At 40.8% G+C, this 27,882-nt stretch overlaps 1 protein-coding gene across 3 annotated transcripts; it reads right to left on the bottom strand.

The window, feature by feature from the left end:
* Positions 1 to 762: 762 nt before the first annotated feature.
* Positions 763 to 27,072, bottom strand: LOC124883204. 3 transcript variants are annotated; one of them, XM_047390197.1, is made up of 4 exons: positions 26,456 to 26,625; positions 15,843 to 16,895; positions 12,396 to 12,541; positions 763 to 3,779 (listed from the first exon to the last, which is right to left on the bottom strand). In XM_047390197.1, the coding sequence occupies exon 4, from the start codon at positions 3,718 to 3,720 to the stop codon at positions 1,285 to 1,287; it is 2,436 nt and encodes an 811-aa protein (XP_047246153.1). In that variant the 5' UTR covers positions 3,721 to 3,779; positions 12,396 to 12,541; positions 15,843 to 16,895; positions 26,456 to 26,625; the 3' UTR covers positions 763 to 1,284. The 3 variants fall into 3 exon arrangements, with proteins under 3 accessions (XP_047246153.1, XP_047246152.1, XP_047246151.1); XM_047390196.1 differs by lacking the exon at positions 12,396 to 12,541 and having other exon boundaries at positions 15,843 to 16,578; positions 16,686 to 16,895; XM_047390195.1 differs by lacking the exons at positions 12,396 to 12,541; positions 26,456 to 26,625 and adding an exon at positions 26,929 to 27,072.
* Between the last annotated feature and the right edge of the window lie 810 nt (positions 27,073 to 27,882).

Genomic DNA, 27,882 nt, shown 5'->3' with positions numbered 1-27,882 from the left:
CTGGGCCAAAAGTCAGGGCTTCTTGGTGCTCTGGACCCCCCCCCCCATTGTTAGGGGAGCCCAGCTCAACCACCACCCAGACCTCTCAGGTCTTCTGGGTCAAATCTACTCAGCATACCCAGAACCAGATCCAAACATGGAGAACCAGCTTTTCGTTCTTATGCTCCACTAATTTGGAATAAGCTCCCAGAAAACTGTAAAAGCGCTGAAATCCTAAATTGCTTTAAATCAGGATTAAAAACCTATTTGTTTAGAGCGGCCTTTGACTGTGCTATCTAAACATGATTAGTTAAGTTTTCCGTCCAACTTTCCTTTAATTTCTTATCAAGCATTTTACCATTTTTATTTATTTTACCTTTTTAATTATTAATTTTTATTTTATTTACCTTTATGCCACTGCAATGTACTTTTCCTATTATGTTTCTTTGTTTTTCCACACTGAAATACTGAAATATGCTATATAAATAAACTTGCCTTGCCATAAAAAATTTGTTTTTAAATGTGCTTTATAAAGAACATGGTTTGAAATGTATCCAAAAGGAGCCTGACCAAGTACTGAGTGCAGATCCTGTACATACTGGTCAGGACCACGTTTCTGCATTGTGTTCCTGTGTGTGAACTGAATCTGTAAAGGTTTAACTTTTTAGATTGAAAAATCTACTTTTCTGATATTTTATTTAATACATATGGTAATTATGCTTAGTATGTAGATAAACAGTGCTAAGAGATTCCCTTTATAGTTTAGAAAGCAGGTACATGTCGAACGTGGGGACAGACAACTTTTATTCTCCAGGTTTCAGTTGTTGTGGTCCTGTTTGCTGATTGGCTTAGCTGTGTGAAACACAAAATCCTCAACAACAGAGCATTATTGAGAAATACAATGTTTTACTGCCAGCTTACCCAGTGGGAGAATACAAGCACAGCAGAGTGAGGCAGCTACAAATTTACATCAAGTTTGAAATAAAAAAAATGTACAAGGGAAAAAAAAAAATAACTGAACAGTGGGCAGTCATTTGCTTAAGAAATGTGCACAATATATTGATGAGACTGATAAAACAGATAACACGTATGTGATGTGTCTCGCAAATTAATGCTAAACATTTAATTAAGAAAAAAAAATATATATATATATATATATAACATGCCACACTAGGAGTAACAGCAATCAGTTGGTAGGATCTACACTTCTTCTCAGGCTTGCTTATATAAGGTATAGTATAACCTGGGAAACACTCACTGTTGGATGTGCACCGTGTTGATTTAACATTTGACATCTGTTCAAGTCTAGAGAGGACGTCTTGAGCCCTTTGTCCCATTTTTTGTTTTCTTCTCCCTACGCAGGGGGACGTGCTGTCTTTGCCAGTCACTGAACACTTTGTTCCTTGCATGGCTGGTGCCTTGCATGGACTGCACAGGAGCTAAGACTGATGGCAACTTTGTAGGAGTGAAGGGATGATCCAGAGTTGAAGGGCTGTCGGTAGAGTAAGACCTCTGATATTGGGATGTCGATGCATGCATCATGCGTCTAAATGAGCTCCTCTGGGTTTCATTTGTAGCATTAGGGATGGAGACAGATCTGTCTCTCATAAAGAGCTGCAACTTCTCTTTCAACGGGATATTTGTAGAGGTTACAGGGGAGGACTTTACCATTGACATGGTTTCACATGGATCTTGCCTGGGGTGTCTAGATTCACTGACAAGTGTTAGTCGCTCATCTGATGTAGATTCATTAACATACATGCGAGGAATTACTGTAGAGGTTACTGTGTTGTCTGCCTTTAATGAGAGCTTTAGGTTGCTTGGAGCCATTTCCCATTTTTTTCTTTGAGGGACCAAAACATTTGCAGCATCATTTGGAAAAACACCACCTTCTGCTTCTAATGAGACAACCTCGCTCTGTTTTGTGAGATCTTCTATTAGGGGACTGTCAGACTGTTGGGAACTCACTCTTGGCATGCTGATCTTTTGCTTGTGATGCTCAGGTTTGGACATGTGTTGGGGCTCAGACAAGCCTACTGAACCCGGTCTTAGTACAGGGGGTGGTTCTTCAGGAGTTGCTGTGTTCCTTGATTGTCTAAGAGAACCTGCTCTGCCACATTCTACGGAGTCTGCAGTAACAATGTTCTTTGCCTGTTTGTAGTTTTCCCTGCCTTCATCATCCGAGTCAGACAATATAATCACATTTTTATCATTTTGTTTGGAGACCTCATCTTCAACAAGCACACATTCTTCTGACTCACTGTCCTCGCTTTCTAGAGAAGCCAATAGTTGTTTGTAACCAGGGAGAACCAAGTTCTCAGGCGTTTGAGACAATCGTTTCTTCCTTTTTGTCTCGAAGTGTGTATCAAATTCCTCATCAGAATCAAGAAGGCTAATTATACAATCATCTGGACTGATGTTTTGAACTTTTTCAAGACCAGGAGGTGTTTGTGGGTCCACTTTGTCTGGCACACAGTGATCAGTCATTCTTGGGACAGGTATATAAAAACTCTTAAACAGCTCCTTAGGCGCAGTCATATAGTTGCATTCCGGACCAGATGAGTAAGTAGAACTGTTGTCAGTGTCACAACTGTCTTCAGACTCGGAACCTAACTCTTTTCTGTCCATTTGTGGTTTTCCTTTAGGACTGCCACAGGAGGGCACAACAAAGGAAAGCTGTCCAAATCTGATGGCTTGTTCTTGATCGTCAGGCGTGTCAAAGACAGCAATCTTAGAAAATGCAGATGCTGGTACCGGCTTTAGAGCAAAACTTTGTCTTGCACTTAGGTCACCTTGGTGTACTTTTTGTCCGTACTCACAGTCACCTTGCACCACATCTTCTGAGGCAGGTTCAAATTTAAGGTCTAATATGCTTACAGGTATCACTTCCCAGTCATCGTTCTCACTTTCTTCCCCCTGCTCATCAGACTGATTGTCAACTTCATCATTCAAAACAGAGCAGGGGTCATATAAGTGATTCCTCCTCTCACCACCCTTAGGACACAAATGATGTTCCAAATCATTAGTGGTTTCAACAGAACACTGACAAGAGTGGATCTCTGTATCGTCAAATGTGTCTAACTTTGGTGTTGTTTTATTGTTTGGTATGAGTTCCTCATGAAAACCAGACTGGATCAAAGTCTCACCTTGCATGTTTTCTACTGTTTTACTGCTGGCCTCGGATAAAACAGGTGGGGTATATCCCATCATCCCAGCCTGTTTTCTACTAAAATGATTCTCATCTTCACTTATATCGTCATATTGTTCTAACTTTGTGGTCAACATCAATGGCTCTTCTACATCCAAAATATTATCATACTGGAAATCCATTAGAATTGGGAAACCTGGTGTTCCATCAGTGTTGCTTTGTGCTTGATAGTTCTGTTGGTGTGAACCTGGTGAGTCTGCTCTATCAGTTTTATTAGCTGATAATGTTGGCAAGAAATGTACAGACTGATTTTTTAAAGTAAGGTGTGAATCTTGTTGACCTTTACTCGGCTCATCTTTGATTGTATTTGACCTTGATGTGGCTGCCACTCCTTCCCCACCAACCACTTTCTTCTCTTTGTTTGCATCCCCTTTCTTCTGCTGGAAGCATTCAAGACCACAACAAACCTTAGTCTGTCCACCTTTGTCACTTAAAGTCTTATTGTCTTTTTGTGATGAGCCGCCGGTGGGTGTTAGACCAGACTCCTTTAAGAGTTTATTATAGGAACCGGCACAAGTGGTGGTGAGAACCATGGGGCTATGGTCATCCTTCTCACAAGTGGAAGCAAGGCCTGACAGGTTTTGTGAATCTTCTGTAGAAGTTAAAAGAAAAATAATGTTACTTAAACTTAAATTGATCGTTAAAATTATATAAAGTCTTAAAAGCCCAGTTCCAATGAAGTTGGGACGCTGTATAAAATGTGAATAACAGAATACAGTGATTTGCAAATTCTGTTCCAACTATACAGGTCCTTCTCAAAAAATTAGCATATTGTGATAAAGTTCATTATTTTCTATGATGTAATGATGAAAATTTAACATTCATATATTTTAGATTCATTGCACACTAACTGAAATATTTCAGGTCTTTTATTGTCTTAATACGGATGATTGTGGCATACAGCTCATGAAAACCCAAAATACCTATCTCACAAAATTAGCATATTTCATCCGACCAATAAAAGAAAAGTGTTTTTAATACAAAAAACGTCAACCTTCAAATAATCATGTACAGTTATGCACTCAATACTTGGTCGGGAATCCTTTGGCAGAAATGACTGCTTCAATGCGGCGTGGCATGGAGGCAATCAGCCTGTGGCACTGCTGAGGTCTTATGGAGGCCCAGGATGCTTCGATAGCGGCCTTTAGCTCATCCAGAGTGTTGGGTCTTGAGTCTCTCAACGTTCTCTTCACAATATCCCACAGATTCTCTATGGGGTTCAGGTCAGGAGAGTTGGCAGGCCAATTGAGCACAGTGATACCATGGTCAGTAAACCATTTACCAGTGGTTTTGGCACTGTGAGCAGGTGCCAGGTTATGCTGAAAAATGAAATCTTCATCTCCATAAAGCTTTTCAGCAGATGGAAGCATGAAGTGCTCCAAAATCTCCTGATAGCTAGCTGCATTGACCCTGCCCTTGATAAAACACAGTGGACCAACACCAGCAGCTGACACGGCACCCCAGACCATCACTGACTGTGGGTACTTGACACTGGACTTCTGGCATTTTGGCATTTCCTTCTCCCCAGTCTTCCTCCAGACTCTGGCACCTTGATTTCTGAATGACATGCAGAATTTGCTTTCATCCGAAAAAAGTACTTTGGACCACTGAGCAACAGTCCAGTGCTTCTTCTCTGTAGCCCAGGTCTGGGGAATGCGGCACCTGTAGCCCATTTCCTGCACACGCCTGTGCACGGTGGCTCTGGATGTTTCTACTCCAGACTCAGTCCACTGCTTCCGCAGGTCCCCCAAGGTCTGGAATCGGCCCTTCTCCACAATCTTCCTCAGGGTCCGGTCACCTCTTCTCGTTGTGCAGCGTTTTCTGCCACACCTTTTCCTTCCCACAGACTTCCCACTGAGGTGCCTTGATACAGCACTCTGGGAACAGCCTATTCGTTCAGAAATTTCTTTCTGTGTCTTACCCTCTTGCTTGAGGGTGTCAATAGTGGCCTTCTGGACAGCAGTCAGGTCGGCAGTCTTACCCATGATTGGGGTTTTGAATGATGAACCAGGCTGGGAGTTTTAAAGGCCTCAGGAATCTTTTGCAGGTGTTTAGAGTTAACTCGTTGATTCAGATGATTAGGTTCATAGCTCGTTTAGAGACCCTTTTAATGATATGCTAATTTTATGAGATAGGAATTTTGGGTTTTCATGAGCTGTATGCCAAAATCATCAGTATTAAGACAATAAAAGACCTGAAATATTTCAGTTAGTGTGCAATGAATCTAAAATATATGAATGTTACATTTTCATCATGACATTATGGAAAATAATGAACTTTATCACAATATGCTAATTTTTTGAGAAGGACCTGTATGCAGTTGAATATACTACAAAGCCAAGATATTTAATGGTTAAACTGATAAACTTTGCTTTTCTGAAAAATGTCACTCCAATTTCACTTTGATGCAACACGTTCCAAAAAAGCTGGGACAAGGGCAACAAAAGACTGGGAAGGTTGAGGAATGCTCAAAAAACACCTGCCTGAGACATTGCACAGGTGAACAGGTTAACTGGAAACAGTGCCATGATGGGACTAAAAGAAGCATCCCTGATAAGGCTGAAACAATTAATCAGATTAGTTGTGATTAATCGATTATTGAAATAATCGTCAACTAATTTGGTAATCCAATAATCGTTTACTGGAGTATACAGAGTCTAAAACATGCCATTTGCTGAAAGGACACACTCAGAGCAAAAATTTGACAAAAACTTAAACATTTTATATATTTACATTTATCATTTAGGATGAGAAACCTTTGTAAATAGGTCTATTGTGAACTTCTTAAGTGGCATATCTCTCCTCGTTCAAACTCTAAAAATCTATTAAGCACCTTCTGCTAGACGATTATTAATCTGAAAAATTGTCAACAGATGAATCAATTAGCAAAATAACTGTTAGTTGCATACTTAATCCCTGAAAGGATCGGTTGTTCACAAGCAAGGATGGGGCGAGGTTCACTTCTTTGAGAACAAATGTCGTGAGCAAATAATCCAACAGATTAAGAAAACATCTCTCAAATTATTTAGGCAAGGAATTTAGGGATTTCATCAACTACAGTCCATAAATTTATAATATCAAAAAAATTCAGAAAAACAGGGCAAATCTCTGCATGTCAGCGGAAAGGAGGAAAACTCACTTTGAATGACCATGACCTTTGACCCCTCAGGAGGCACTGCAGTATTAACCAACATCATTGCATAACAAATATTACCACCTGGACTCAGTTAACACAGTTCAGTGCCACATCTATAAGTTAAAACTACCATGCAAAGCCAAAGCCTTATTTTAACACCACACAGAATTGCTGCTGGCTTCTTCTCTGAACCCCAGCTCATCTGAGATGGTCTGACATAATGTGGAAAAATGTGCTGTGGTCTGACGAGTCCACATTTCAAATAGTTTTAGGAAATCATGGACATCATGTCCTCCGGCCCAAAGAGGAAAAGGGCTATCAGATCAGCGGGAAGTTCAAAATAGGGATGGAGGATAAATCTGCACGGCAGATATTATCGGCCGATATATCTAATTTATTTTTATATCGGCATCGGTCCGATGAGTAAAAATGTTCGCCAATGTCATATTGTTTGGTTTGTGTGACTGCGGGATTCCAAACAGTCCCGGAACACAGCTGGAAACGCTCCAATTCATGCATGCGTACGTTAAAGTTCAATGGCAGGTCAACGCTAAAGCCAACATGTCAGCAGTCTGGAAGTATTTTACAGTATCCCAAGAAGACAGCCGAAAAGCAATATGCAATTCGTGCAAAGGTGAAGTTATGCGAGGTGGTGAGCACGTGAGGTCTTTCAATACCACAAATTTAAGAACACATTTGAAAAATTAACACCCATCGGTGTACAATGAATACCAGCAACAAGTTAATGTAAGCAAGCCCGGAGCTACCGCTAAACAGGGAACTATTGCACAAGCACTGGAGAAAACAAAGAAATTCAGCGAAGATTCATCGAAAGCCATATCTATAACAAAGAGGATAACTGAAATGATTGCGCTGGACGACCAGCCTTTCTCTATAGTAGAGAACACAGGGTTTCATCGGCTCATGGAACACATTGAGCCCCGCTACAGCATACTGAATCGCCATTTTTTCCGACACTGGACTACCTGAACTATACAAGGTTGTTGCTGCGCGCATTCGTGAGCAGTTGGATGGAAATGTGACTACTATCAGCTGTACGACGGACATCTGGAGCTCCACTGTCAATCAAATAAGTAAGTTAAGTCTCACAGCTCAGTGGATTGATGAGAATTTCAAACTAAAACGAGCTGTGTTGCATGCCCACAAATTCACAGGCTCACAAACGGGCGCTGCAATTGCCGCTGCGTTTGACGACATGTTGGCTCAGTGGAACATTTCTAAAGAGAAAGTGCATGTAGTCCTTCGTGACAACGCTGCCAATATGCAAAAGGGACTTGACAAATGTGGTATTAAAAGCCTTGGTTGCATGGCACACACACTGCAGCTAGCTGTACACAATGGACTTATTAGCCAGCATAGCGTCTCTTGACTGTGTTGCTATAGGAAGACGTTTAGTGGGACATTTCAAGCATTCACAGCTCGCAACATCACGACTGCGAGACATCCAGTCAGAGATGGGCTTGCCTAACAAGACCCTCCAACAAGATATCACAACCCGTTGAAATAGTACTCTGTACATGATGAGAAGCTTACTGGAACAGAAACGTGTGCTCGGAGTTTATGGGGCAGATCACGAGCTCCCCGTGTCATTGACTGTAAAGCAATGGAGTCTTATCGAAAACATGACCACACTCCTGGGCCCATTTGAACAGCTGACACGAGAAATAAGTTCACAATCGGCATCTACTGCGGATGTGATACCCTCCGTTGTGGCACTAAAACGTTTACTAAGCAAGAACACGGATACAGATGCCGGAGTCGGCACTGCAAAGGCCACCTTATTGGAAGCAGTTAATAAGCTCTTCACGTTAGCTTTCTGTGAAACGCTATACTACTTGTCAACCATTTTGTATGGAAGCAAATCGTTACCATATTTCAAATGAAAAAGCATTTTCAGAAATGCTTTTTCATTTTAAGAATGTGGCTGCATTGTTTGACTCATAAATAAAATTAGCAATCAATAATCCTATTTGCATTTTAATTTTCTTCTTCAAGACTGCTCATTCTTTCATTTAATTAAAATGAAAAAGACATTTGATATTTACTTTTCAAAATGTACCCCAGCAAATAGATACCAAAATTCAATTTGAAATGTAAAATTTGAAAATGAAAAAGCATTTCCAGAAATGCCTTTTCATTTTAAGAATGTGGCTGCATTATTTGACCCACAAATAAAATTAGTAATCAATCATCCTATTTGCATTTTAATTTTCTTCTTCACGACTGCACATTTTATGCCATAATCAAAAAGAAAACAAAGCAGACATTGCTTTTTCGTTTTTGTGGTCTGCCGCAAAGTACTGCCCAGAACTCGAAAACGAAAGAGCATTCCGAGCGGCGGGCGCAGCAGAGTGACGTCAGCAGCCGCTGTTCCTCAGCTCCCTGCTGACCGAGCTACCCAGCTTGTTTGGTAGGGGGGCTGTGCACATCTACATTGCATTACATTGCAAACGTGCCAAGAAATTGATTGAATTGCAGCAGGGCCGAGCTCAATTTGTGGCAGTGGCAGACAGAACTGGTAGTTCCGGCGGCAGGCTGTGGCAGTTTTGCCACAGCCTGCCGCCGAAGCTGCCACAGCCTGCCGCAGGGTGGCAGGGGATTCCGCGAGGATGCCAGAAGGGCTGTAAAAGCTTGCCAATGTGGTTGCCGCTGTTTTTGTGGAAGCTAATGCTGATTATCAGCAAACGGGATGTCATTGTCGTTATAGCCTGTTACCTTTAAATAATGATTTCATTATTGATTATTTAATAAACAGCTTTAGTCCCATAACATAAGGTGATTGTATTTACTTGACATGGAAAATAAATAGCACTATGTGCATGTGTGACTTGTTCAAAGGATGACGAAGATTTATTGCACAAACAGCTGGTTTATTATAGAGCATGAGCGGCTATTCTGAATTGTCACTCACAGAAAATTATAAATAAATGCTTAAAAACACGCTGGATGTCCCAGGTCATAAGGCTGCCACGAGGATGCCACAGCCTGCCACCAGAACTGCCAGTTCTGCCTGCCACTGCCACAAATTGAGCTCGGCCCTGCTGCAATTCAATCAATTTCTCGGCACGTTTGCAATGTAATGCAATGCAGACGTACACAGCTGGGTAGCTCGGTCAGCAGGGAGCTGAGGAGCAGCGGCTGCTGACATCACTCTGCTGCGCCCGCCGCTCGGAATGCTTTTTCGTTTTCGAGTTCTGGGCAGTACTTTGCGGGCAGACCACGAAAACGAAAAAGCAATGTCTGCTTTGTTTTTTTTTTTATTATGGCATAAAATGTGCAGTCGTGAAAAAGAAAATTAAAATGCAAATAGGATGATTGATTACTAATTTTATTTATGGGTCAAATAATTTCTGGAAATGCTTTTTCATTATCAAATTTTACATTTCAAATTGAATTTTGGTATCTATTTGCTGGGGCATATTTTGAAAAATAAATCTCAAATGTCTTTTTCATTTTCATTTTAAGTAAGTGAAAGAATGAGCAGTCTTGAAGAAGAAAATTAAAATGCAAATAGGATTATTGATTGCTAATTTCATTTATGAGTCAAACAATGCAGCCACATTCTTAAAATGAAAAAGCATTTCTGAAAATGCTTTTTCATTTGAAATATGGTAACGATTTGCCTCCATAATTTTGGACCCAAGGTACAAAGATTGTTACTTTGACACTACACTGAGGGCCACTGCCATTAATGAACTACAGCAAGAAGTTCACATGATGACAAATGACAAGGATACAGACGAGGCTCCTGCAAAAGAGGAGGGACCATGGGAAAAGAGGATCAGACTGAGCGATGAAAGCGGGCATTCACTGATGAACATGTTTGATGAGATTTTAAAGGAAAGGAGGAGCTCAGAGCAGCACACACTCCAAAGAAGCCCATCAGTTGGCCAGGTGAGTCTTTTGTGCAAAATTGCCTAAATGTCACTTTTAAATTTAGTGATGCAATTTTATAAAAGTGCATAGTGCCCTCTTGTGTTGAATTGTGGTAATTGCATCTTTCCAGACCACTGAGGATCGTGATTTAATGTTAAAAAAAATGTTACTAGCAATGTATATGCTGGCTGTCCTTTTACATGTGTTAAAAATGTGATCTTGATTCTGTTTTCATAGGTACAGAATTATTTGACTGAGCCAACTATATCTAGATCAGAGGATCCCCTGCTCTTTTGGAAGAACAACTGTTCTCGCTTCCCGGCACTTGTTCAACTTGCACGCAAGTATCTTTCGGCTCCATGCACCAGCGTAGAGAGTGAACGTCTCTTCTCAGCTGCATCACTTATTGTTGATGAAAGAAGAAACAGAATCCATTGTGAGAAAGCAGAAATGCTTCTCTTTGTTAAAAAAAAACATGGACTTTGTTATGAAGTAGTTGATTTCCAACTTTTAACAATAGCACGTTGCTTCAATGACACTTAAGTTCACATTGAAATTGTATGCTTAGGTTTCAAAGTCATAGTGTAATGCACACTTAAGTTCATACCTAAAACTGAAGGTGGATGTTGACAGTTACATCAAATAGGTTTACAGTCAGATAAGCTGAGCTTCTATTTTTTTTATGGCTGTTTGTTGTTACAGGGGCTTTGTAAATGTTCCTGCTACATCTTTGCCTAAACATTTTAAGGCCAGTGCAATGTGATTGTACAATTTAAAGGCAAATTAGCATTTTCAATAAAAAAAAGAATCTGAATTTTTCCTATTATTATAAAAATTTACATTCATTTTAATATCGGCAAATATCGGACATCGGCCACAGCAGCAATACAATTATCGTACATTGGTATCGGCAGAAAAATATCGGACCCTCCCTAGTTCAAAAGCCAGAATCTGTGATGGCATGGGGTTGTGTTAGAGCCCATGGCACAGTTAACTGGCACATCTGTAAAGATACCATAAATGCTGAAAGCTACATGCAGGTTTTGATAACATATTGTTAGCCTCATAGCATAATCGTCTAACCCCCAGATTCCACATCCTCCGCTCCTGTACATGTCCGTTCCATTCCTACGTGAGTCCGTTAAAAGCAACGCCTACAACGTTCATGGAAACTCCATTGGGCTCTGCTCCAAGTTTCTTGGAGCCCGAAGAGAGCATGCATGAGAGGTACGAGTTCACGCAATAAAAAAAGGGGGATAAAGGGGGAGATAAATGAGCCGTAAACAAAACAAACTTTTCATTCATCATTTTAACAGCGTCCGAAAAGTCCTCATAAAAAAGCAAATGCAGTTAAGTTTAGCCGTTTATTTGGCATCGTAATTACAAGCAGGATTTGGAGAGGATTGCCACTTTTCAATTTGAATGTTTAAATGACAAATCTGCATCCTTATTTGGTGGAACAAAAGTGGTTTGCATCCATTATTTAAATAAAACCGTTGACTTTTTTGTGAATATTAAAAACATTTAATATGTGGTTAATGATTTCTATTTAACTTTGCCATTAACCAGATGTTATTGGTGTTCTTTTTCCGGTTTGCTGCGATTGAAATTGTGTAACTTGATTGGGCCGGAGCCAGACGGACCAGAACAGAACAGAAAATTATAGTTGTTCCGTAATTTGATGGAGTACGACGGAGATGTTCGTAGTAGTAAGGGGGAATGTGGAACTGTTCTCATTAATTAACATAACGGAGTTGCTTTGTTGGTCAGACGTGAACGAAGCAAGCATGGAGGATGTGGAATCTGGGGGTGAGTCATATGACTTAGACAATTATGTGTTAGTTATGCAATGAGGCTAATGATATCAAATTCAAAATGAGTAAATATTTGCAAAAAACAAAAAAATGTAAAGGTGATCAGGTTGAAGGTTAAAGATCTCGTTTTTGTAGTGGATTCAACTGCATATCGGCTGAACAGTATTTGCAAATCATTATATTCTGTCTTTTTTTGTTTTACACAGCGACCCAACTTTACTGGAAATAGGGTGTAAATAGAATGTATTTTTACAGAACAGAAAAAGAAAGCTTGAAGATTTCTTCATATAAGGATTCACCACTTATAAAGAAAGAAAATCTACAAATTTGACAGATGAAATTATATTACAAAAAATATAACCTTCGGAAATTAATACACAGGAGCCTCATGTACAAAATCCTAGTGTAGGTTCAGAAGTATCATAACGAACAGATGGTGGAAATATGGGCAGCTCCATGGCAACTCCAAGCCAGGTGTACACAGGTTCCTAGATGCTTGATGGAAAACTGTTAGCAATGTGAAAACCATTATTGTACCCATCAGAGACATGATCAATGTGTCACAATTACAGGAGTAGACAATAAATCTTCATAAAGCATTCAGGGTATCTGCAGGCTTCAGCAAGTCAAATTCCAGGCTTTTTAAAACCTGTTTAATGCCACCTTGAAGAAAATTTAAGACCCGAAAAAAACAAAAAACAAAAACTGAAGCGCCACCTCCAGCTGTAAGTGTAGTGCGCTGTGGCGTCATTAACATTACTGTATGACATTGTCACATTAACGTAATCTGTGAAATGATAATTAAATAGAAAATTAAAACATAAATAAAGTAAATACTACTGTTTGTATTATTGTCTATGCAAGAATGTCTTGTATTTTTTTTTCATGTTCAATTTTGTGCTTCCAAAAATGTTAGTTGAAGCACAGCGACCATCCATCCATCCATCCATCCATCCATACAGGGGTTGGACAATGAAACTGAAACACCTGGTTTTAGACCACAATAATTTATTAGTATGGTGTAGGGCCTCCTTTTGCGGCCAATACAGTGTCAATTCAGCTTGGGAATGACATATACAAGTTGTGCACAGTGGTCACAGGGATTTTAAGCCATTCTTCTTGCAGGATAGTGGTCAGGTCACTACGTGATACTGGTGGATGAAAACGTTTCCTGACTCGCTCCTCCAAAACACCCCAAAGTGGCTCAATAATATTTAGATCTGGTGACTGTGCAGGCCATGGGAGATGTTCAACTTCACTTTCATGTTCATCAAACCAATCTTTCACCAGTCTTGCTGTGTGTATTGGTGCATTGTCATCCTGATACACGGCATCGCCTTCAGGATACAATGTTTGAACCATTGGATGCACAGGGTCCTCAAGAATGGTTCGGTATTCCTTGGCAGTGACGTGGGCCAAGGGAATGCCATAATATGGCAGCCCAAACCATCACTGATCCACCCCCATTCTTCACTCTGGGCATGCAACAGTCTGGGTGGTACGCTTCTTTAGGGCTTCTCCACACCGTAACTCTCTCGGAAGTGGGGAAAACAGTAAAGGTGGACTCATCAGAGAACAATATATGTTTCACATTCTCCACAGCCCAAGATTTGCGCTCCTTGCACCATTGAAACCGACGTTTGGCATTGGCATGAGTGACCAAAGGTTTGGCTATAGCAGCCCGGCTGTGTATATTGACCCTGTGGACCTTCAGATGGACAGTTCTGGTGGAGACAGGAGAGTTGAGGTGCACATTTAATTCTGCCGTGATTTGGGCAGCCGTGGTTTTATGTTTTTGGATACAATCCGGGTTAGCACCCGAACATCCCTTTCAAACAGCTTCCTCTTGCGTCCACAGTTAATCCTGTTGGATGTGGTTCGTCCTTCTTGGTGGTATGCTGACATTACCCTGGATACCTTGGCTCTTGATACATCACAAAGACTTGCTGTCTTGGTCACAGATGCGCCAGCAAGACGTGCACCAACAATTTGTCCTCTTTTGAACTCTGGTATGTCACCCATAATGTTGTGTGCATTTCAATATTTTGAGCAAAACTGTGCTCTTACCCTGCTAATTGAACCTTCACACTCTGCTCTTACTGGTGCAATGTGCAATCAATGAAGACTGGCTACCAGGCTGGTCCAATTTAGCCATGAAACCTCCCACACTAAAATGACAGGTGTTTCAATTTCATTGTCCAACCCCTGTACATACGATAAATAAATAAATAAATAAATAAAGGTAAGGTGTGAATATATACAGAATTAAATGTGCAACTCTCCTGTTTCCACCAGAACTGTCCGTCTGGAGGTCCACAGGGTCAATATACACGGCCGGGCTGCTATAGCCAAACCTTTGGTCACTCATGTCAATGCCAAACGTCGGTTTCAATGGTGCAAGGAGCGCAAATCTTGGGCTGTGGAGAATGTGAAACATGTATTGTTCTCTGATGAGTCCACCTTTACCGTTTTCCCCACATCCAGGATAGTTACGGTGTTGAGAAGCCCCAAAGAAGCGTACCACACAGACTGTTACATGCCCAGAGTGAAGCATGGGAGTGGATCAGTGATGGTTTGGGCTGCCATATTATGGCATTCTCTTGGCCCAATACTTGTGCTAGATAGGCGTGTCACTGCCAAGGAATACCGAATCATTCTTGAGGACCATGTGCATCCAATGGTTCAAACATTGTATCCTGAAGGCGATGCCGTGTATCAGGATGACAATGCACCAATACACACAGCAAGACTGGTGAAAGATTGGTTTGATGAACATGAAAGTGAAGTTGAACATCTCCCATGGCCTGCACAGTCACCAGATCTAAATATTAATGAGCCACTTTGGGGTGTTTTGGAGGAGCGAGTCAGGAAACGTTTTCCTCCACCAGTATCACGTAGCGACCTGGCCACTATCCTGCAAGAAGAATGGCTTAAAATCCCTCTGACCACTGTGCAGGACTTGTATATGTCATTCCCAAGATGAATTGACGCTGTATTGGCCGCAAAAGGAGGCCCTATACCATACTAATAAATTATTATGGTCTAAAACCAAGTGTTTCAGTTTCATTGTCCAATCCATGTATATTCACACCTTACCACCTTTTATATATATCTAAAGAACATGAAACATTTTTAATCAAAGTATAAGTAATGCAGAATACAAGCTGGGATTCAGCCCTGATATTAATGCCCCTGATGCACACCCAGCTCCCCCTGCAGGCATGCTCCGTGTGCATCAGTGACGCACTATGAACGTAGAACAACCTTTCCTTATTGCATCGTTATTAGTAATGGTCATTTATTTGCTGGAGGTACAGAGCAACCAGTCTACCAAACTCCTGGGTGCCTCAGTCTTTACACTGTTATAAAAAAAAAAAAAAAAAGAGCCACCTGTAATGTCAGAAATCCTCAAGTTTTCCCCTGCGAGCATCTGTACTTCCATTATAAACAGTATGTGTAACCCATGGAAGCAGCATATTAAAATCAATGTCTGCTGTGTTTTATTCATGTCTACCTCATTTAGGAGCTTCTCCAACCATCTCTTCCCACATTTAGATATTAGTTTTGACCAAAGAAGACAACTTTAACATCTCACTGAGCTTCTGTGTGTAGGATTAACCAAACAAAAAAAAAAAAATAAATAATAGAGATAATCAGGATGTAGACTTGGGATAAAAATGGGGGCAGGTTTAGATGCAGGCAAGAATGGGCCTTTAAGAATATCTACAAAGTGCATCTAAGATCTGCATATGTCAATTTGAACAGGTTTTGCCTTAGAGACTGTAGTGTTTCGATGCAGCCGGCTCACCTTTCTTATCAGACTGGGGAGTTGCCTCAGAACTTGATTTTGCAGTCCTCAAACTGTCTTCTTTACGCCCTTGTCCAACTGTGACAGTGTGCCGCTGAAAGGCAGTTGGGTTAGAACTTTGCTCATGTTCATTGTCGTTGCCAGAGGTGGAGGTCTTGGGGGGGGATACAATAAAGGTGGAATGTGATGTGCTGGATTCAGGTTGGAGCAGGAAGTCAGTTTGCGCAGGAGTTCTGTTGGTGAACAGGGCATTATTTCTTGACAACCTAAATTTTGCGACCTTGGCAGCAATAAAGTCACATATTTGGTCATTTGTAAGTGGTTTGGTTCCTCTGTCAGCTAATACTTTGACACTGGATGGTTGACAACCAAGAGAGGAAGGGAAGAACATCTTCTGAGAGAGGACTCTTCCAGAAATTTTTTGCAGAGCCTTTGAGTGTATTTTATTTAAAAAAAAAACTTTAAACACTCATTTGAAATTTAATATTGGTCTGAGTGTAAAATAGGCTTTTGGGATCAGAATTCTTTTAATATGTGAATTGGCTTGCTTTTAGACTCAGTAGGTTACTGAATTGGTAAAGGAATCCTTTGTTGAGCCTCCAAGCATGTCTTCCTAGGGTGTAGCAAAACCTCCTGAAAACTGAATGTCCATTCAGCTACACATTTTTGCTTTAGTTTGTCCTTCTTTTCCTCCATACATCTAGTGACTGTTTTCTCTGGGAGATCTTTTAAGATCCTGCCAAGACATGAAACTGAGTTATTTTAATTCTGGCTGTGTTCCTTGTTGTACGCCAACGGCTCTGCTGAGTACAGGCTCTCCAGGGTTTGGGTCGAGGAACTCACTGCTTGCTATGGTCTTCTGTGAAACCAGTGGGTCCTGGGGTTCTGGTATTTTCTGTTGTGATTGTTCACAATCCAGCTGATTCCATGTTCAATGATGAGCTGTTTGTGATCTTCAATAAAAACTATTGGGTTCCAATGTTCACGAAACATGGATCGCGGCTCTTGTCCTGACTGAACACCCAAATCAGTTCAACTAGGCACTTCTCTTGTCTGGGGAAATAAAAAGAGACAACTAGTAAAAGATTAATTAAATAAACACAAATCTAGAAGTAAACAGTGATGTATTCCTAACCTTCTGCCTTGGTTTTGTACAGTATTCACCATTATACATGTGCTCCATTGGCTGGTACACTAGTAGGGTCAGAACCCCCTTCAAGTTAACCCAGTCAAGACTGTTGAGATGATGGTGGACTTTGGGAGAACAGTTTTAGTTTTTTTATTTAAGATGCATTTATCAAAGTACCAGCATAAGTAGTGCTGGATTTTGATGTTACTTGACAGCTCTGCTGAGCATAATTTACTTATGTCTGCTTCACTTTTGTTACCTTGATTCACTTGTAGCTGGTTGTAGCTGACATGCTACTTCTCAACCGCTCTACTCTTAAACTCACAGCGAGGTTCTTACCTAACTTAAATGTCATTGGTCCTATTTAGCAGTCTTGCTGTAATATTATGGTGCATTAAGTCAAGTTTATTTATATAGCACTTTTCAGCAACAAGGCACTCAAAGCGCTGTACATGAGGAAAAACAATACAATAATCCTTGGGAGTTTACTTGTAAGAGCGGGTTCTAATCCAATCTTTCTAATAGAGGTAATTAGCTCATTAAGTCCTCTTTGGTAAGAAATTCATCCTGTGCTAGAAGAAAAATGACAATATTAATCCTTGAGGTCGCTGGTATGAGGCAGTTGTGGTCCCATCATTCAAACAGTCATGGGCATTCACTGAAGTCTAAGTAGAGAAGCTGGGTCACTGGTAGGTCCAAACTTTTTAAATACTAATAATGCTTGGCTTTCATTGGTATGAAATTGTTGTAATACAATCTTTCTAAGAAATCTAAACATCTCCAGTCATTGGTGTAAAAACAGCTTCAGTCAAATTGTCAAATTCTTATAATAATTGGCTTTTGCTGGTAATCCTTCTGAGAAATCTGAAAATCTATGAAAAGTAATGAAATCACACATTCAGGTAAAGTAAGACAAAATCATATTTCAGACTATTCTGAGCAGAATACAGTCTGAAGTAGTACAAAAAACCTCAGCAGGGGTAAGCAACACACACATAAGTAAAGATTCATCGAAGGTACGGTGGAATCTTGAGGGTGTGAATATATAAAAGTCTGAGTGTGTTTGCAAGAATTAGACTGTCAACACTGATAGAAGCACCACTGTCCTTGAGAAGAGAGGTGGAAGTTTTATCAATCGGCCACATAGTCCTATCAGCACACAGCTGGTAGGGGAGTGCTGGAGAAGAGCGTCATGATTATATAATATCCAGGAGATATTTTGTCGATAGCCAGTTAGCAGAAGTTGCCAAGGCCACATTGGGGTGCCAGATTTAGAAAAACAATAAATGTTGTGGTTCAGGCAGTTGTGAATTTTCAACCACCTGAAGAGTTTTACTGGTATGTCTCAATTGCGAATCCAAATAGCCAAATTTCTGGTACTTTCTGCAGATCTCGAGCGAACAACTTCACCAAGATTATGTAACCTTTATATAACCTCTGAGTCCAACCGCTGCCAGGCTGCGTTTCTGTTCAAGAATCATGTCCAGCTTGTGATTCTCCTCTCTTAACATTCCAGTCAGTGTTGATCGCTCTACAGACTCCATCCAACATCGCAGGCAGCTTTGGAACGCTTTGAACAGCCGCCCACGTTTTATGAATCACTCAATAAGCCGGGTAACCACCAACTCCAAAAAGCAAAAATCCTGTTATCAAAAGTCCAAATATGTACAGATCTTCTACGTATATGACCAGCAATCTTCCATTGCTGCCAAGAATCCATTGTGTATCCAGAGAAGAACGTCCCATCTGGACAAGAGGGTTCTCCTTTACCCTGTCTTCCTGTCGGAAAGATTTGATCAATTACGTTGAGAGACCAGCTGACCAAATCCATAATTTACAAGTTTGGAGGATATGCAAAGCGAGGCTCTGAGAAAAATACAGACAAAAGCAGAAGCAGGGATCAGCAGGGAGGGAGGGAGAGAGAGAAAACGCGTGTGTCTTCCACCGAGAGCAAGCACAAATTCTCAATACTGCTTCATAATGGTCTTAAATATTCATGTGATGAATTTAGGGGGAACATTCTGGCTGCTGTTACAATGGTAGCGGCATCAGCATCAAAGAATCCCTATCACTTAAAAATAAAATCATAAATACATATTAGTGGAGGCTGTATTAGACCTGATGTGCGCTGGTCAATCAACCACAGTAACACCATGATGAACTAGCTTATGGTACCTTTGGCAGCACGGGTCAGTGTCAGGTCCTGCTAGAAAATAAAATCAGCATCTCCATAAAGCTTGTCAGCAGCAGAAAGCATGAAATGTACTAAGGTGGGTGTTTTCACACTGCTTGTCTGGTCTAGGGTTTGGTAAAAGTATAAACGTTCACTCATTTAGTTGGTGCGGTCTGCTTTCACAGAGAGGTTGTTTTAGATCAGACAAAACGTGTGACAATCCATGCAGTTAGAACGGATTGTTTTGGGGGCCTTATTGCTCCAGTATTGCACCGAGAGAGAAGAAAAGGAAGATAAGTCCACTTATCGGGGTTCCAGTTGCTACTTTGGGGTTCAAATGTAGTTGTCTCTTTGGGCTACATGGAGTAGTGAAGAGGTGCACATGCACCCAACTTCTACCCAACTTTCTCTTCAGTACTCCTACACTAAAATTTCCAGGTAGGTGGCTGCATTTACTGTGGACTGAATTTTGGCTTCTCATTATGTGTAAGACTGCGGTCAAGTTAGTTTTGGGATGGATATTGGCGCTCGGCAGATTCAATGGTATCCCGGGCTTGTCTGAACCGATGCCGGCAGTCTGATTACAGGCAGCAGGTTTCTGCATGCTCCCTCCTTTCACACATGGTGCTTCGCTTAGATAGCATCAAATTTCCAAACCAAACAATCTTGAGAAACAACAATTAATAGCTTTCAGGTCACATGACCCAGGGGTACAAAACGAATGTTAAATCATTCTACACCTGGCTGAAGACTGAACAGATAATACATACAAATTTTTTTTATCTGATTTTCGTGCATTTTCTATTTATACATTTTTTTCATCAAAATTCTTGATTGTTTTCAATATCTTTCAAGTAGTGTGCCTTTTACAAAATGAAAGTTAAATTATTCTTCTTAACATTACCAATGAGATATAGTCTTAAAGCAATACAAGAGATTTACAGTTTAATTTCCAACATATAATTTATTACAATTTCTTTCTAACATTATTGGACACACTTCACACTTTACTTGCATGAGGGACATTTCCAGCTCCCTTTCTTTGCATTTTCATATTCTGTGCCATTTTTGTTGAGGAATTGGGCATGGAGCCATGTATCACAGTCATCACACTGGATCTGTTTAATACTGTTGTAGATGCTGATGCCTGTGGGCAGGAATAATCTCCTGTAGCGTCTGTCTTGCAGCAGATCTGAATAAACCTCTGACTAAAGACACTCTGTTGTTGTACAACAGTCTGATGAAGAGGACGCCCAGGGTTCTCCATAATGTTCTTCATTTTATGAAGCATTCTTCTCTGCACAATGACCTCCAGAGGTTCCAGAGGAGGAGTCCCCAGAACAGAGCTAGCCTTTTTTAGCTTGTTGAGCTTTTTGGCTCTGATGCTGCTACCCCAGCAGATGATGGCAGAAGAGATCACACTCTCCACAACGGACTTATAGAAGATACGCAGCATCTTGCTGCAAACACTGAAGGAACTAAGCTTCCTCAAGAAGTACACTCTGCTCTGTCCCTTCTTGTAGATGGCTTCACAGTTGCATCTCCACTCCAGTCTATTGTCCAGGTGAACACCGAGGTATTTATACTAGTCCACCACCTCTTCTCCCATGATGGAAGTAATGTTTGACCTATTCCTGTTTCTCTTAAAATTTACAATCTCCTTCTTATTTTTATTCGGGTTCCAGATGAGATGATTGTTTCCACACAACCCTTCAGTCTCACAAACTGTGGTCTGTTTGTCAAGTAGTCTTTGATCCAGGAGATTGTTGAGGCCTCCACCTGTGTCTTATGGAGTTTCTGACAAAGCAAATCAAGTTGGATTGTGTAAAATGCAATGGAGAAATCAAAGAACATGATCCTCACAGTGCTGCTGGCTTTGTCCAGATGACAGTAGGTTTGTTGAAGGAGGTGTATGATGGCATCTTCAACTCCAACTCCACAGCGATAAGCAAACTGAAGGGGGTCCTGATGGTTTACTGTTTGCTTACTCAGGTGGGCCAACAGGAGTCTCTCTAGGACCTTCATTATGTGGGATGTCCGGGCAACAGGTCTACAGGTCCTTCTCAAAATATTAGCATATTGTGATAAAGTTCATTATTTTCCATAATGTCATGATGAAAATTTAACATTCATATATTTTAGATTCATGGCACACTAACTGAAATATTTCAGGTCTTTTATTGTCTTAATACGGATGATTTTGGCATACAGCTCATGAAAACCCAAAATTCCTATCTCACAAAATTAGCATATCATTAAAAGGGTCTCTAAACAAGCTATGAACCTAATCATCTGAATCAACGAGTTAACTCTAAACACCTGCAAAAGATTCCTGAGGCCTTTAAAACTCCCAGCCTGGTTCATCACTCAAAACCCCAATCATGGGTAAGACTGCCGACCTGACTGCTGTCCAGAAGGCCACTATTGACACCCTCAAGCAAGAGGGTAAGACACAGAAAGAAATTTCTGAATGAATAGGCTGTTCCCAGAGTGCTGTATCAAGGCACCTCAGTGGGATGTCTGTGGGAAGGAAAACGTGTGTCAGAAAACGCTGCACAACGAGAAGCGGTGACCGGACCCTGAGGAAGATTGTGGAGAAGGGCCGATTCCAGACCTTGGGGGACGTGCGGAAGCAGTGGACTGAGTCTGGAGTAGAAAAATCCAGAGCCACCGTGCACAGGAAATGGGCTACAGGTGCCGCATTCCCCAGGTCAAGCCACTTTTGAACCAGAAACAGCGGCAGAAGCGCCTGACCTGGGCTACAGAGAAGCAGCACTGGACTGTTGCTCAGTGGTCCAAAGTACTTTTTTCAGATGAAAGCAAATTCTGCATGTCATTCGGAAATCAAGGTGCCAGAGTCTGGAGGAAGACTGGGGAGAAGAAAATGCCAAAATGCCTGAAGTCCAGTGTCAAGTACCCACAGTCAGTGATGGTCTGGGGTGCCGTGTCAGCTGCTGGTGTTGGTCCACTGTGTTTTATCAAGGGCAGGGTCAATTCAGCTAGCTATCAGGAGATTTTGGAGCACTTCATGCTTCCATCTGCTGAAAAGCTTTATGGAGATGAAGATTTCATTTTTCAGCACGACCTGGCACCTGCTCACAGTGCCAAAACCACTGGTAAATGGTTTACTGACCATGGTATCACTGTGCTCAATTGGCCTGCCAACTCTCCTGACCTGAACCCCATAGAGAATCTGTGGGATATTGTGAAGAGAACATTGAGAGACTCAAGACCCAACACTCTGGATGAGCTAAAGGCCGCTATCAAAGCATCCTGGGCCTCCATAAGACCTCAGCAGTGCCACAGGCTGATTGCCTCCATGCCACGCCGCATTGAAGCAGTCATTTCTGCAAAAGGATTCCCAACGAAGTATTGAGAGCATAACTGTACATGATTATTTGAAGGTTGACATTTTTTTTTTTAAAACACTTTTCCTTTATTGGTCGGATGAAATATGCTAATTTTGTGAATATAGGAATTTTGGGTTTTCATGAGCTGTATGCCAAAATCATCCGTATTAAGACAATAAAAGACCTGAAATATTTCAGTTAGTGTGCAATGAATCTAAAATATATTAATATTAAATTTTCATCATGACATTATGGAAAATAATGAACTTTATCACAATATGGTAATATTTTGAGAAGGACCTGTATAGTGATTGAGGACTGATGAGGGAGTTTTCTTTGGCACCGGAACAAGACAGGAGGTCTTCCACAACACTGGAACCTTCTTCTGGGCCAGGCAAGATTGAAGAGGTGCTGCAGAATCCAACAGAGCTGCTCTGCACAGGCCTTAAGGTCTCTAGGGCTGACACGATCTGGACCTGCAGCCTTATTCCGGTTCAGTCTTTCCAGTTGTTTTTTTATCTGACTTCTTGAGATACACAGGTGGAAGGTGGAGGCAAAGGAAGCATCAGCATCTTCTGATTTGGTTGAAGGCACACATGTAGAAGCAGAAGGGTCCATGGCTGAGGTAGAAGATAAAACATTTGAGGTGTTACAGAAAAGCTGTGGGGCCAAGGAGGGTGTTGTTGGAAGATTTGTACATTAATTATCATTGTTTAGTTTAAAAAGGTTCTTTATCCTAAATAATTTATCATTAAAAGACATTTTCATTCATTTAGTTTGGTGAACTTTGATAAAAGTGGTTTGAATACTTTTCCCATTTATCTTTGAAGTACTTTTATGAAGTATTAATAGAATTGTCATCTTGCACTAGAGTTGCATTTGGCTGGTTGCTATGCAGACTGAACAGGAACTTGTGTGCATGCGGGGGAGTTATGGGAAGAGGGCTGTTCGAACCCCAGCCAATCTTCGTGTCCTAGAGTGCCAAATGTGGACATGTGTGCTGTATCAGTATTTGGACAAGGACCAGTTTTAATCAGTAGGACTTGTATTTGTTAAACTGTGTGTAGCCACACCCACGATGCTGTAACATGAGTGTTTTTTTCCTTTCTTTATAAAAGGCTTTGTTCAGGCAGCAGCTCCTCTGAGAGAATGGACTGTCTCTCCCTGGCCAGCCAAAGATAACTTTGACTCGCTTGTGTCTTCATTGCATACCTTCTCTGAGTTTATTATTATGTCTAACTCTGATAGTGGGATGTCTGTTTGGTTGTGAACAGAAGAGGAGGATGCTGAGCTTGCTTCTGAACTGAACTTATTGAAGAATGTGTTTAGTTCATTGGTTCTGTCCAGACATCCATCAGTCCAATCTTAGTTCTGCTTGAAGCCTGTGATCTTCATCCCTAATCACACATCTCTGTTATTGTTGTTCTTCTTGTACACCTCCTTGCTGTGTCCTATGCTGACTTTAAGTTGCTTCCGTATACTCCTCAATAATTCCTCTTTTTTTCTTGTTAAGTATGTCCTTCAGGTCATTGGTGATCCAGGGTTTATATAAACCATATTTGTGTTTTAGAAAGGACAAGCCTTTTGTGGACAATCCATAAGATTTGTTTGAGCCATTATTACACCCTCAGAACTGGAGGAAACATTTTGACAAAACAGTTGCAGCTGTAAAAGAACCTAATGGTTCTATAAATGTTGATTTGCGAGAGCTAAACACAGATGCAGGCAACACTTTTATGGTTTAGCTTAGATTAACAGCTGCCAACAATATGTTTATCATTGTACTTTTTTTGGTCATCACATAAAACCCCACAAAAATGCTTTGCAATTTATGGTTTCACAACATTAAAGTGGATAAATATCTAATAAGTATGACTGTTTTTTCAGTGCAAGTTGTTTGCTTAATAAAAGAAAATATATTGAAATATGTGGTTGCACAGCATCACTTGTGGAACAACCTATGGAGTATGAATACTTCTGCCAGTGTTTAAAGAATGACAACTAGACTAAAAAGTGTGGCGAAACATTCTTTAAAATGTGTATTCAAACCCCTCAGAGGTTTCCACATTTTAAGGATATGTCATCGCAATTGGCAGCCTCCATTACTCGTAAATGGAAGAAGTTTGGAACCACAAGGACTCTTTCTAGAGCTGGCTGTCTTGCTTTCTAAACTGAGCTATTAAGGGAAAAGAGCCTTAGTGGTGGAGGTGACCAAGAACCCCATGGTAACTCTGTCACAGCTCCAGCGTTCGTCTGTGTTGAGAGAACCTTCCAGAAGGACGGCAATTCACCAGTTGGGCCTATATGGTAGAGTGGCCAGACGAAAGCCACTACTTCATAACAGGCACATGGCAGCCAATCTAGAGCTTGCCAATAGGCACCTGAAGGACTCTCAGACCACGAGAAACAAAATTATTTTATCTGATGAGATTTGCCATGTTTGGCGGAGACCAAGCACCGCTCATCAGCAGACCAACACAATCTCTACAGTGAAGCATGGCTGTGGCAGCATCATGCTATGGAGATGTTTTTCAACAGCAAGAATTGGCAGACTAGTCGGGATAAAGGGAAAGATGAATGTAGCAATGTACAGAGACATCCTGGATGAAGACCTTCTCCAGAACGTTGTTGACCTCAGACTGGGTCGACCGTTCATTTTTCAGCAGGACAACAACCCAAAGCACACAGCCAAGATCTCAAAGGAGTGACTTCAGAACCACTCTGTGAATGTCCTGGAGTGGGCAAGCCAGAGTCCAGACATAAATTCAATTGAACATCTGGAAAGATCTGAAAATAGCTTTGCACAGTTGACCCCCCTCCAACCTGATGGAGCTTGAGATGTTCTGCAAAGCAAAGCCTAAAGACAGGCACCTTTAGAGCGCAGCCTAAAGACAGGCACCTTTAGAGCAAAGCCTAAAGACAGGCAGTTTCAGGCATTCAGGCAGTTTTGCTAAGCTTGTGGCATTATATTCAAAAAGCCTTAAGGCTGTAATTGCTGCCAAAGGAGGATGAACATAGTATTACACAAAGGCTGAGTACTTAAGTAAATGGAATTTCTTAGTTTTCCATTTTTTAATAAATTTGCAACAAATCTCAAAAACAGAAATTGTAATAAAATTAGATAAAAAGGATTGTGTCTTATCTATTCAGTCTAGTAGAATTATTTACAGTAGTTTTGTACCACTGGGTCATGTGACCCGAAAGCTATTAAAAAATATGAATTTTGATTAAATAAATTAATTTAAAAAATAGAATGACAGTGGCTCATCGTGACCTGAAAGCCATTTACCATATAGGAAAAAAAAAATCACGAATTTTCATTACCAAAAAAAGCATAACAAAAATAGCAAGTGCATTAAATCTGATAAAAAATGAGTGTATCTCGTCTGGTCAGTCTAGAGGAATGATTTGTTAGTTTTGTTTCTGGGTCATGTGACCTAAAAGCTATTAATTGTGGTTTCTCAAGAGTGTGTGGTTATCAGGAACATATTTATCTTGAGAATATTCAATAAAATGTCAGTGATTTAGTATGCACTACATATTTGAGTAAAAACTCTGTAAAAGTAATGAGGTACGTGTTGGTTTAGGATCTTTCCAGCAGAAGGACCATCGGAGGAAACACTGATCACTAGGAAGGGGCCGTTAGCGCCCCCAGCCGTCCGGAGGCGTTTAAAGATAATAATAAAATGTCTGAAGTTCGCGAAGGAGGCAAAACTCTGAACATAATCTGATGGTGTTGCCATGACGCCTAAACCAAGACTAATTATGTGTCTAGTAAACAGTTTTTGAAACATTTACCATTCCTACAACACTTGAAATTTCTATGAATGAGCAGTTCTAAGCGAATTAACTTGTCTCGCTTTTCCATGTCTAATACTCATGAAAGAACGATGCACTTACTCGCTCTGCTGTTTGCTACCGTAGGAACTTTCCAAACGCTTTCAACTTGCAAGTTACTTACCGTATTTTCCGACGATGAACTTCGAGCAACGTTTCACAAAATCCACAGGGTTGGAAATCCAGACGTAGTAAACAGAAGTCTCACTACATCAGCCTTTCTTCACCCTAAAGCTGCACGTTTCCTCCTTTCGTTCCTAAATCGACCTGAAAACATGGCGGGGGAGGCGGACCAAACCACTGACTGACGCATTTATTTAACCTCAGCATTAGCTCGGATTGTGGGATTATCGGAAGGCGTAGCTATCGTCATAACGAGCCGATATTGATTGTGTGCAATTTACAGTCTATAAATATTTGCTAAAACGGATATGGAATGGCATCAGTGCTACAAAAGTACAAGCTTTCACGGGAACTAAATACAAATAAATGGGATCCAAATATGGATCCTTCATCCATTTAAAACAGCAAAGGTCCCATTTTCTGGGATTCTGGTAGTTTGTGGACAATTGTTTATGTCATGTTTTATGAACTTACGTGTATTAAGCTTTTTCCTGCCCATCTCCAGGGGTTATTAGATGAGAAGCGCGGTGAACCCTAGACAGCTCGCCAGTCCGTCACCGAGTAACAGAAAATCCGGAGTCAGGAAACAAACCCTGCCTGCTCACACTCACTGCGAAAGGAAACTTAGATAGGTTGACTAACCTAACATGCAGGGTTTTGGTCTGTTGGAGTCACAAGCAGGGGTACCTGGATAGAACATGGACATGCATGTGGAGAACCTGGCACAGCTTCTCAGTTGAATTTAGGTTTGTTCTTTGACTGGACCATAAAAAATGAATCCCCTTTAAAATAAACTATTCCATTGTGTCTGGTTGTATGTTTAGGGTGGTTGTCCTGCTGGAGGGTGAACCTCAAAACCAGTATCAAGTCTTTTGCAGCTTCCAACAGTTTTTTTTTCTCCATTAATTGTTTTGGATTTAGCTCCATCCATCTTCCCATCAACTCTTATCAGCTTCCCTGTCCCTGCTGAAGAAAACCATCCCCAGATCATGATGCTGCCACCACAGTGTTTCACTGTAGGAATGGTGTATTCAGGTTGATGTCCTAACTTACCATTTAGCCACAATGTTTTGCATTGTCAGTGACTACATCTAATGTAATTCTACTTCCATCTGAAGTGTCAATACTTTGATTCTAACAATATATGTGTGCAGTGAAGGCTCTCTGATAGATATCAAACTTCATTTGGTTTAATGGGACTGGTGATGATTTCTATACATACATTTAACTAAATTATCAATTGCTACAAATTAGTGATCCACAGTTTGTAATGAATAATCTATTCCCTACAAATACAACTGGATACGACCCATACCATCACACAGAGCACTAGTACTAAAAGTATCATATCAGTTCTGAACTGGAAAATGTGTTCATTTGTCATTGACTTTGTTAAACTACAGACAAATGAAAGTTAAAATAACCAAC

This window comes from Girardinichthys multiradiatus, chromosome 17, assembly GCF_021462225.1.
Source record: "Girardinichthys multiradiatus isolate DD_20200921_A chromosome 17, DD_fGirMul_XY1, whole genome shotgun sequence".
NCBI lineage: Eukaryota > Metazoa > Chordata > Actinopteri > Cyprinodontiformes > Goodeidae > Girardinichthys > Girardinichthys multiradiatus.
The sequence above is the reverse complement of the archived record's forward strand: the minus strand, read 5'-3'. Positions and strand labels throughout refer to the sequence as shown.